Here is a 12,505-nt window from a genome sequence, read left to right as displayed (position 1 = left end):
AGCAGCAGCTAAGTTTTTGGGGTATTGAACATTATCTTGTGGATAAAAATGAAGTGTTGTCAATCAGCTGACACAGGACAGATGAAAGTGGTCCAGTGCTAGTAGCGCAAAATTTTACAAACACCAGCCCCCAGCCCAATCTTCCGCCTACAACCTCACTGGTGGGGGGAGCGTAAAATCCAGCCCTTGTTTGCATGAATGCCATTTTTTTGGTAAATGTGATCTTCAAACCTGGTTGATGCAATAATTTTCAACTTTGCTGCCTGGTAGAGGCAGGAACCGTCACAACATTTAAGAAATATTTAGACGAGCGCTTGAAATGCCATAGCATTCAGGGCTACGGGCCAAGTGCTGGTAAATGGGATTAGAATAGATAGGTGCTTGATGGCTGGCATGGACCGGATGGGCCAAAGGGCCTGTTTCTGTGCTGTATAACTCTATGGCTCTAGTGCTCTGCCAGAGTGCATCAACTGCTCACTGTCGAGCCCCTCGCCAACTTGTGCAGGTCCATAAAGCCTGGGCAACCGACTTTACTAAGTTATTACCCAGGGAGCGAAGTTCAAAGTGACCCCGAATCATAGGATAGAATTTTCCAGCCCCATCACGGCGGGGGCAGGGCTGCAAAATGCGGCGAGCCATACAAATGTCCATTGACTTTGACGGGACCAGAAGATCCCGCCGGTGGCCTAAAAATTCCGGCCATAGGATCGCAAAGCACAGGAGGAGGGTATCTGGCCCACTGTGCCCGGCCTGGCTCATTGGAAGAGCCTTTGATAATGATGTGATTTCTGTGGACAGTATTTAAGCATTTTATTGCAAAAAAAATGCCGGCCAACTATTATTCTGAAAACTCTACAAATACCAACCCTCCCCGCCACAACCACCCCACCAAATACTCTCCTGAAAGTCCACATTCAGAAAGCCATCCTTCATATCTGCCCTCTAACCCCTCCTAACATGAGACGGTCATGTGAACAGAACCAGCAGAACTGTGAACTATGCCTCTGGCTATCTTTGATACCCTGCTACTTTCGGACTCTGCTCAAGAGTGCCTGGAATCACTGGTAACATCTCAATTCTAGGCTGGCAAAGCTCCAAGCCAGATGATGCCTTCCCTGATGCACTAAAAAGTTTCAATTTTCACATCAAAGAATGTAACAACTAATTTTAATCACTGTTCGCTCATTTATATCTGGATATGAAGCACTGTCAAAATGGAACAACAGATTTAATTGTTGTTTGGTAATTAAGAACAGTCCTACCTTGAATGCCAGACCCTGCATGACATGATTTCAGCAGCTGTTTGTACAAAAATAATAGTCAGTGATTACAAACCAAAAATGTAAATAAAATAAAATGCCAATGTTGAATAAAACATTTTTAAAATGCCTTTTACATTTGAATTCTAATGGGAAAAAACCCAATAAATTCAACATGATCTTTTGGATAGTTACATTTTCTTATTAAACGATTACTAGTGTAGCAACAAAAAGCATAAAATGTCTGCTAATTTGTGTTCATTTTCCAGAAGACACTGTGAATAAGAGTTTGTAGGACAATGAATGGAAGGATGCAGACAAAAAAATTACTGAGATGGAGGCAAACGAAAGGATGCTAAAAATATCTGGATGTTGTCAAGATCAACTGCAGCTCACGGATGAATTGTGCTGATGATTATTAAGCAACATACCTCTACTTAACAATTAGACTGCAGTTGGAAGACATATAGAGCCCACCACCAATAACAGATTGCGCCTTCGAAACATCTTCAGCAGAAAATGCTCTTGAGGTTTTGATGAAGGTACTTAAACAGATTTGCAAAGGTTCGCATCATACAATGAGCAGTGCTGAAGGAGGATTTGGGCTTGCAGATGTCACAAAAGCGCAAGAAAAGAGACAAAGCATTCTAACAGTCTATCAAATTTTTTGATTACTGTAAAATATGGAATTGTATAGCCTGGAACACTCCTTAACTGCCAGCTTTTTTTTTCTCATGCCCCTCCCCACCGCCCCGCCCTTGCCATCAGTGGCCTCCTCAAAGAAACATACACATGGTTGCAACTAATTCTACTTTGGCAAGACATTTTAGACAAAGGAAGCCATGTATGTGCTGGAGTCAAATGTGGCAGGTAAGGCGAGGCTTTAGGCATCTGAGGGACTTGGCAGCATAAATATTTGGTGATGAATGCAGAACAGGCCTGGTACTTGTGTGGCGTGAATGCTACTTGCCACTTGTCATAGAACCATCGAAAAGTTACAGCACAGGAGGCTGCCATTTGGCCCATCTTGTCCATGCCAGCCCGAGGACACCCAGGTGCCCTTTCTAATCCCACCTTCCTGCACCCGGCCCATAGCCCTGCAGCTTACAGCACTTAAGGTGCAGATCCAGATACTTTTTAAAAGAATTTAGAGTTTCTGCCTCTACCACCAACTTGGGCAGCGAATTCCAGACACCCACTATCCTCTGCGTAAAAAAGTTCTTCCTCATGTCCCGCCTACACTTTCTGCCACTTATCTTGAATCTATGTCCCCTGGTTCTAGAATTCTCCACCAAGGGAAACAATTTTATCCTGTCCACTCTATCTATTCCTCTCATAATTTTGTGCACCTTAATCAAGTCACCTCTCAGCCTTCTTTGTTCTAAGGAAAATAATCCCAATCCATCCAATCTCTCCTTGTAAATACACTTTTCTAATCCTGGCAACATTCTTGTAAACCTCCTGTGCACTCTCTCCAGAGCTATTACATCCTTCCTGTAATGTGGTGACCAGAACTGCACACAATATTCCAGTTGTGGCCTCACCAGTATTTTATACAATTCCAACATTATATCCTTACTTTTATATTCTATACCTCTGCCAATGAAGGAGAGCATTCAATATGCCTTCTTTACAACCTTGCCTTCAGGGACCTGTCTACTTGTACACTAAGATCTCTCACTTCATCTATCCCTCTTGGTATATTCCCATTTGGAGATTATGGCTATCCTCTAGACTATCCGCTACTCGGCCAATCTTTGTGTTATCTGCAAATTTCCCAATCGTGCCCCCCACGTTCGTGTCTAAATCGTTAATATATAACACAAACAGCAAGGGTCCCAACATCAAGCCCTGCGGAACACCACTTGAGACAACTTTCCATTCGCAAGGGCATCCATCGACCAAGGCCAGGATTACATTGCCCCACCACAGTGTGTCTCCCCCCGGTGGATGAGGCAAGCCATTTAAATCTCCATGCAGTTCGGCGGGACCATAGTATTTCATTGGGCGGGAGTGGCCATAAAATCCAGGCCCAAGTCTGGATATTGTCTAGATCTTGCTGCATTTGGAAATGGACTGCTCCAGTATCTGAGGAATTGTGAATGGTGCTGAACATTATGCAATCATCAGTGAACATCCCCACTTCTGACCTTATGATGGAAGGAAGGTCATTGATGAAGCAGCTGAAGATGGTTGGGCTGAGCACACTACACTGAGGAACTCCTGCAGTCATGTCCTAGAACTGAGATGATTGACCTCCAACTTCCACAACCATCTTCCTTTGTGCTAGGTATAACTCCAGCAGGGAGTTTTCCCCAATTCCCATTGATTCCAGTTTTGCTAGGGCTCCTTGATGCCACACTGCCCTTGAGGTCAAGGGCAGTCACTCTCACCTCACCTCGGGAGTTCAGTTCTTTTGTCCATGTTTGAACCAAGGCTGTATTGAGGTCAGAAGCTGAGTGACCCTGGTAGAACCCAAACTGAGCATCAGTGAGCAGGTTATCGCTAAGCAAGTGTAGCTTGATAGCACTGCTGATGACCCCTTCCTTTCCTTTACTGATGATTGAGGGCAGACTGATTGGGTGGTAATTGGCTGGGTTGGATTTGTCTTGCATTTTGTTTACAAGTCATACCTGGGCAATTTCCCATATTGCCAGGTAGATGCCAATGTTGTAGCAGTACTGGAATGACGGCTATGGGCGTGGCAAGTTCTGGAGCACAAGATTTCAGTATTATTGCTGCAATATTGTCAGGGTCCATTGCATTTCTAGTATCTAGTGCCTTCAGCCGTTTCTTGATATCACGTGGAGTGAATTGCATTGGCTGAAGACTGGCATCTGTGATGCTGGCGACCTCCGGAGAAGGTTGAGATGGATCATCCACTCGGCACTTCTGGCTGAAGATTGTTTCGACTGCATCAGCCTTATCGTTTGCACTGATGTGCTGGACTCCTCCATCATCGAGGATGGGAATATTTGTGGAGCCTCCTCCTCCTCCAGTGAGTTGTTTAATTGTCCACCACCATTCACAACTGGATGTGGCAGGACTGCAGAGCTTAGATCTGATCCGTTAGTTGTGGAATTGCTTAGCTCTGTCTATCACTTGCTGCTTATGCTGTTTGGCATGCAAGTAGTCCTCTGTTGTAGCTTCAACAGGCTGACAACTCATTTTTAGGAATGCCTGGTACTGCTCCTGGTATGTCCGCCTGCACTCTTCATTGAACCAGAGTTGATCCCCTGGCTTGATGGCAATGGTGGAGTTACCCCAAAGGTCTATCATTATATAACTATTAATGCTTGGTTTCTTTCCGTAAACTGAAATTATCCTAGCAGGGCGTTTCTAAGTTCACAATTTGATTGAAAGCTCAAAGAGATTATTCAAGGATTAGCTGTCTTTCATATGGGGTTATGAATACAAGTCTGTTTGCTTTGATAAGGGATTAAGTACTGGAGGAGCTTTTAATGTTCTGAATGGGCTTTGATGAATGGGGTCTTTTTGATTATAGTGAAAATTCTAATAGATATTTAGATCTTCATTTTATTTCATCTCAACATGACTCCTGATGTCTGCCCATAATGGGTACCGTGTTGGTTGGTATGGAGGGAGTGAGGGCCAAGGTTGGTGGGTGGGGGGGCATTTGTTGGCATGAAGGCAACAAGGTCCATGGGGGTGGGTGGGGGGGCATGTTGGCATTAAGCTGCTATGTAGGCTTTAGGGGCCATGGTGGGGTCGGTGGAGGGGGTATGAGTTGGCACGGATGGGGTGGGGGCTAAGTGCCTAATATTTAATAACATAACCCGGCCTTTTAAAAAGCCCGGTGTAGCACTCAGCCGCTTCCAATCTCCATCTGGGGGCAGCGGGTCTGACTCCATCTTGTACCAGCCGCGCCCCCCCCAATCCACTGGGTGGGGGGCGGAAAGCGTGGGGAGATTGCGCCACATGTGACACTTTTTCCTGAGGTGAGTGCCTGGAGTCAGGAAATTTCCCAACACAAGCTACTTGCCTCAGGAGCGAAAATCCAGCCCTGCAACTCCATGCTGGGGTGACGTTCAGTGAACAGCAGGCGCTCATCAGTCTCTCGCAAAGCTAGCCATTTTTCATGTGTGTAAGGCTTCATGGCAATGTTGGCAGTTTAATCAGTTGGGACGATAATGGCTGATTTGACGTCCACACATGACCAGTCCCAGAGGTTATGCTGCATAAAAATCAGGGGCAGAAACACCAGCTAATATTCCCCCACCCCCCCTATTTCCCTAATGCAGGAAGATTTCAGCATAACACTAAGATCAGCTAACTCAGCTTAGGCTAGAGACAGAACGTGGGTTTTTTTTGCCCTGCATGGCTCATCTGGAGGCCCTTGTGCCGCAATGGGTAGCATCCCTGCCTCTGAGCCAGAAGCTCCAGGTTTGAATCCGACCCCAGGACTTGACAGCCAAGAAAGGTGTGTCCTTAACCTGGCCAAACAGAATGAGTGTCAACCTTGAAATCCTTCCAACACATCCCTATGGCAGGTGTTAAGAACAGGAGAGATTCCTGGTCAGCCATGTGATGGAAAGGAAATTGGAACCTCTACTATCACTATCCATCGCTTCAGACTATAACATGCATGTAAAAGTGCATGTTGCCACAGCAACTCAGACACCGGGAGTGAACTGTAGCACACCACCGCTCAAATAGTTGCGTAGCCTTAATGAGCTGATCCAGCAAATTAACTGTGAGCCAGGTTTTGGGATCATGCCAATTTTTAAAAATATGTATTTTAACGTAAGACCTGATGTCTGGTTTAAGACTGAGTGAAACTGACTGCAGAATGAGCTGCAAACCCTAAGATAATTGTTTTCTTCATCAGCTAGGCTGGGAGATCAGATTGTCCACCCATTGCAGAACTTGCCAAAAAATTTATCCTATTGAAACCAATGGGTTCAAAACAAGCAGACGGATTACTGTTGAGGAGGCTGAAATGAAAATGTCCTTCTGTATTTCTGTTTGAGATGAGTGACCTGACAGAACCATCAAAGACTCCCAATCAGGGTATGTCATTGCATTCCGTTCATAGAAAATATTTTCAATTCAGCTGCAGTAATGAAAGCCATTGAATAATTACTGAAGCAATGGCTTCCTTGACACATAAAATTAATTATCCAAAGATTTGTTTTGAAAAGAACTGTTAATATGATGGCCATTTTCTAAAGACACAGGCTATGAAATGTAAGACTTCCCAATATATTTGAAAATCTGAAATTTTGAAAATGGCTAGCCTACACAAGTTACTATTCAAATTGTGAAGTTTTATAAAATGCATGATCAAAATCCAATTTAAGACTAAAATTTTAGTGACTCTTACCTATAATATTTTGTTTGTGAACGGCAACAAATTTATTTGTTAATCTGCACCGTTCCAGGAGGCGTTCTGTTTAATACAAGTCTTTGTGACCAAAGCTTGATTTTAGTTTTCAAAAAGTCGACAAACTATTCAAATGCTAATTATAAAGATTAATAGAATTGTTCGGAAAAGTCACGATGGTTACCCGAGCTGCTCTGTAGTCGAGCCATTTTTTTTAAAGGCAGTATTTGTTTAGGATTTAATGTCATGTCAACCTCAAATGATAACTTGCACCGATCCTCTATATGATGCTAGGGGACAACATCACACTTTGGAACTCATGCTGTGCTTTTTTGGCGAATCCTTTTGTTCCATACATCAAAGAACAAAGAGCTCAAATAGCTCGGTACATGGGTTCTACAATTAACCAGTAATTAAATCACAATCCCATTTTTTGTGTTTGTTCAGCTCTTGTGCTTTTGACAGATGAACGAGGAGAAAGGCTGGGAATAAATAATTCTTTGTGTAACTATTCCCTTATCCCGATCTTCTGCAAAATAGCCTGGCTTGTGCAGTGTTTTCATCTGTGAAGCACTAATCATCGTGGACTCTCTGAGGTTCAGTAATGATGAAAACATGCCTTTCAGCTCATTAAATCCTTGACTGCATAGGCCCACAGAAAGGAAACCATGAGGGTTAGTTAAGAAAGTAAATAATCCCTTTGTTTTCCCCCTCATCAACATGATGCCATCCAATGTCATATACATTTAATGTCTAGAACCTCTACCTGATCATTTTGTCTTTCCAAGCCTTCCAATTGTTCAAGTTGAGCCTTTTTTAATTGGTCCATTTCCTTAGATTGCTTCATTGCAAGCTACAAAGAAGGAAATGTTGCAGTTATATTACGCAGGAGCCACACGCGGCAAGAGATTTTATTTTGTTGTCATATATATATAAATGGTTAACGGTTTTCTTAAGCTTCTTGCACAAACTTTCTGCATCGGAATGCCAGAATTGGTTTTGACGTTTGGAATACCACACAGGTGTATGTTTTACCTCAGTATAAAGTTGAGGAAGTGCACCACATTCACAGTGACATTCCAATAACATTAGTGAACAGAAAAAAATAAACCCTTTTCATGTGACAGTATATAAAAATATCTGTCAGTCATTTATGTCATTAATACACAAATAAATCACGTTAAAGTCAAACAAGAATAAGATTAGCTTAGGCTCATTAGGATAAGGTGAAGACCACTTAACCCTGAGCTTGCTGAATAACTGAAGATCTCACTTGGTTAAAACAACAAGCCCTGAAATTTTCAAGGCAACTGGTGGAAATACTAAGGCCAATTTTCTTTCAGGACCATATCCTGGGCACCTGACAGGCATGGCGTACCAGGAGGGTGCTGAACTGAAAGCAGAAAATGCTCTGACAGTGTCACCTTCCATATTTGGGCACCAAATATTCCTTCCTATTTCGACACCAGGAACATATGAACAGGAGGTGACCATTTAGTCCCTTAGCCTGTTGCACCATTCAGTGAGATCACGGCTGATCCATGGTCAAGCTCCATGTATCTGCCATTGCAACAGCCCTTGATAGCTTTGGCTAACAAAAATCTATTGATCTCAGCTTTAAAAGTGAATTGATCGAGCATCAATTCTCGTTTGCGGAAGAGTGTTTAAAACTTCCACCATCCTTTGTGTGGAGAAGTGTTGCTTAATTTCACTCCTGAAAGGGTCGGCTCTAATTTTATGACTATGGCCCCTAGTCCTTGACTCCCCAACCAGTGGAAATAGTTTCTCCCTATCTGTTTGCCTGATTTATGAATTTTCTTACACTCACGCCAACCTGATATACTGTATTCACTGCTCATGATGCAATCAGGAAGACCAAACATGGATTGAGTGATTACATTTCCTGACATCTCTGTTCTAGCTGAAAGCACATTCCTGAGTTTCCAGCTCCCACTTTAACCCTTTTCTCTTGGGGCTTCCACAATGTTTCAATAAAACTCAACACAAGCTTGAAGAACATCTTCCTACAACAACAACTTATATTTGCATAGAGCTTTAAATATAGCGTTATGTCCCAAGGTACTTCACAAGAACACATCAGGAGATATTAGGGCAGGTGACCAAAAGTTTGGTCAAAGAGGTAGGTCTCAAGGAGGGTCTTAAAGGGAGGGAGATGAAGATGTTTAGATAGACAATTCTTAGAGCCTAAATAGCTGAAGGCATAGCTGCAAATAATGGGGCAAAGAAAATTCTGGAAGTGCAAGATTTCAGAAATGGAAGAGTGCAAAGTCTTTTTCTAAATCTATTAATTCATTGGATGTAGGCATTGCTGGAAAGTTCAGCAATATATTGCCCATCCCTAGTTGCCCTTGAGATAGTGGTAATGAGTCACTTTCTTGAACTGTTGCAGTCTGTGTAGTGAAGGTACTGTTAGTCGGTTCCAGGATTTTCACTCACTGATGAGAAAGGAATGGCCAATATAATTCCAAGTCAGGAAGCTGTGCAATTTGGAGGGGAACTTGCAGGTGGCGATGTTCCCAGGCACCTGCTGCCCTCGTCCTCCCAGGTGGTACAAGTCACAGATTTGGGAGGTTTGTTGAAGGAGTCATAGCAAGTTGCTGCAATGCAGCTTGCAGATGTTTCACATTGCAGCCACTATGTAATGGTGGAGGTGGAGGGAGTGGCTGCTTTGTTCTAGATGGTGTCGAGCTTCTTGAGTATTGTTGGAGCTGCACTGATCCAGGCAAGTAGATTGTCGAATGGATTTGGGGAATCAGAAGGTGGGGCAGAATAGCCAGCCTCTGAACTGCTCTCGTAGCCACAATGGTTAAGTGACTGGTCCAGTTAAGATTCTTGTCAGTGATTCTTGGAGGATTGTCGGGCTGGAAGTGGTTACAGAAAAAGGAAGGGGTGAAGCCATGAATGGATTTGAACACAGGGATGAGAATTTTGAATTTTAGGCATTGCTGGACTGGGAGCCAGTGTAGGTCAGTGAACACAGGATGATGGGTGAACGGGATTTGGTGCGAGTCAGGATATGGATAATACAGTCTACTTCTGCTCCTATTTCTTGTGTTCTTGACAGTTGACATCTATGGAGGGCGGAAGATAGGAAGCTGGCCAGGAAAGCATTGAAATAAGCAAGTCTGGAAATAAAAGAGTCGTGGGTGAGAGTTTCAACATCAGACAGACATTACCAATATGCACTTTGCAGCCCTCTGGCCTTAACATCAGGCCTGAACCACAGCTTCTATTTTTTTCTCAGATACCGGGTATTGGTAGCGTCGGATGGGACACGAGCGTTTCCAGGAATTGGGGGACATTGTGTTCTCATGCTTGGGATAGGGTTTTCCTAATGGTTCATGGTTAGCAGGATGATCAACCCTCCAAGGGCAGAAATTAAGTCCCCCCTCCACTTGCCACCCCGGCGGTAGGTTTGGAGGCAGGGAGGGAGAGGGCTGGGCACGCCGCCACCTTCCCCATTGTGCCAGATTAATTCCGGGTGGGAAGGACTCGTGGATGGCCTTCCTGCTCCAGACGCTAATTAAGGTTCTTAAATGGGCAATTAATACCCACTTAGGAGCCTCATTCCTCTGCCACTGATTTTTAACCAGTATCCATGGGAACACTGCCACCTGGAAGCTTCCCTCCAAGCCACTCACCATCCTGACTTGGAAATATATCACCGTTCCTTCACTGTCACTGGGTCAAAATCCTGGGAATCCCTCTCTAAAAGCACTGCGGGTGTACCTACACCACTTGGACTGTAGTGGTTCAAGCGGGCAGCTCATCACCACCTTCTCAAGGGCAATTAGGGATTGGACTAGCCAGTGACACCCACATCCCATGAATGAATAAAAAAAAAGTCATGGACAGCGGAGTCGCTCTGAATGGGTTTCCGGGGGCCAGGGTTTTGGGGGGAGGGGAGGTCCCTTGTTTAGAAGTACTCGGTACCTGATTGCCTGATTGAGGGACCTGGAATCAGGAAGGAGGGCCTCGGCTGAGAGGTGCATTGCCTGCATCTACTGCCGCTCCCTTGATGGCACTTACAGCAGTGAGGAGTTGCCAACCTCTGACTGCCTAACAGCTCTGGGGGCAGAGGTCGATTTCTGCCTCAGGGATCCTGGATCTCGGTGAAGGCCCGTTGTGGCCACCTAAGTGCCTGACTGGCATTTAATGCGGCGGGCCTACCCCAAAGGAGGCAGCGCGGGGCTCTCGCCAGGTCTCTAATAAGACACCCAGCACGGGATTAAAATTCCATTCAATATTCCCACAGCGCTCCAAATCATTTTCCATCATCTACTGTCTAATACAATGGGAGTGCAATATGATGCCGCTCATGATGAGGGGCTGACTAATTCAGCCCGCTTCCTCCAATATACCAAACCTAAATTACTGCTAAATTACAGATACAACGTATAATCAATGGAATTAAATATTTACAGTTGTATACAGTGACATACCCGTTTCCTTTCCTCCAAGAACTTTTTAGTGTTGCTGCTGTTCAGTTCCCTGACTCGTCTGAAAAGAGAGAGCATCAAAACCTTTGGATGGGTCTTTGCAACAAATTTTAACAGCAACTGCCCTCTCTGAAACATGCTGTACAAATACATTCAGGCTCTCTACCACCACTTTCGACAATGATTCCCTAAATGTATGAATTCAAATGCACTGAAATGAAATTTTGTTCATCATTAGATTCCAGTGGCTTCCCTTCGCACAGACTGTAGAATTCCAAAAAGCAAAATGTGGGTTGAAAATAACCCAAAGAAAAAATAACAATGGCAAAAGTAATCTAAAGTGCAAAAACTTTATAATCTTGTAAGCAACAATGTGGCACGACAAGAAATTCAGTTGCAAAGATTTTACTAGTTGACAATGTATTATGAAGCATCACACTTTTAAAACCTCATAATATATCAGAGCACTTAAAATGAAATTTAAGAAAGCATATCAATATTCCTCGCTTATTAATTATATTCTGGTAAATATAAATGAATGGAAAGCTCTTTCTTCAACGAGGAAGGATGACCACGTAAAGACAGGCAACAATGAAGAGTGCTGTTTTTAAAAGTTGCTTGCAGGCACCTCACCTTCTAAAGTTAAAATCTAACATTTTCCTGATTTTGTTTACTTATTACAGAAGGTCAACTTGCCTTTCCCTTTCAGCTTTGTTTTTGATGCTTTTATCCTGGCTTATGGCTTTACTGTTCTCCATGGAACTCTTCGCCTGGTTGGCACGCATTTCCTTGCTGAGTCTATGACACAAACAAAGACGACAGATCAATGACATTCACTGCTCATGGTTCAGTCTCCTCTACATCGGGGACTCCAAAGGCAGGTTGCGGGATTGCTCTGAACATCTCAGTCCAGTCCACAAGCGTGACCCTGAGCTTGCCCTTCTTTTATTTTCCGTCCCATTCTCACTCTCCTGCACTTTTCCAATAAAGCTCAGCAGAAGCTCAAGGAACAACATCACATCTTTTCGTAAGGAAACTTACAGCTTACTAGACATAACATTTTGTTGAGTTCAATCATGTTGCATCATATACAGTGTTCCCATTTTTGTTTTTGGAAACCAGATGCAGTTAAGGCTCCTTCCATTGCCATTTACATCTTCTCTTTGTTCCTTTACTTGTACCAGCTTTTTGCCATGCACTATCATCCCTTCTGCCATTTAAATCGCTCTGGTCTTCCACCTTCCACCAACCTTCCTTTTTGTGCTTTTTATTTATTCATTCATGGGCTGCGAGTGTCACTGGCAAGGCCAACATTTGTTGCCCATCTCCAATTGCCCTTGAGAAGATGGTGGTGAGCCAACTTCTTGAATACAACTGAGTGTCTTGGTGGACCATTTCAGAGGGCAGTTAAGAGTCAATCACATGTGAGTCTGGAGTCACAT

General features: G+C 43.7%; 1 protein-coding gene across 9 annotated transcripts in view; it reads right to left on the bottom strand.

Moving 5' to 3' along the window:
• Positions 1-12,505, bottom strand: part of LOC121292423 (1-phosphatidylinositol 4,5-bisphosphate phosphodiesterase beta-4) — a 451,886-nt gene that overhangs the window by 23,414 nt on the left and 415,967 nt on the right. For all 9 annotated transcript variants that reach the window (XM_041214297.1, XM_041214373.1, XM_041214305.1 and 6 more), the window contains 4 exons: positions 11,760-11,861; positions 11,067-11,124; positions 7,370-7,456; positions 1,263-1,299 (listed from right to left, as the gene is read on the bottom strand). In XM_041214297.1, coding sequence (XP_041070231.1) covers positions 1,263-1,299; positions 7,370-7,456; positions 11,067-11,124; positions 11,760-11,861 — 284 coding nt within the window. The remainder of the gene's footprint in view (positions 1-1,262; positions 1,300-7,369; positions 7,457-11,066; positions 11,125-11,759; positions 11,862-12,505) is intronic.

The sequence above is a fragment of the Carcharodon carcharias genome, chromosome 2 (genome assembly GCF_017639515.1).
Source record: "Carcharodon carcharias isolate sCarCar2 chromosome 2, sCarCar2.pri, whole genome shotgun sequence".
In the NCBI taxonomy this organism is placed as follows: domain Eukaryota; kingdom Metazoa; phylum Chordata; class Chondrichthyes; order Lamniformes; family Lamnidae; genus Carcharodon; species Carcharodon carcharias.
The sequence above is the reverse complement of the archived record's forward strand: the minus strand, read 5'-3'. Positions and strand labels throughout refer to the sequence as shown.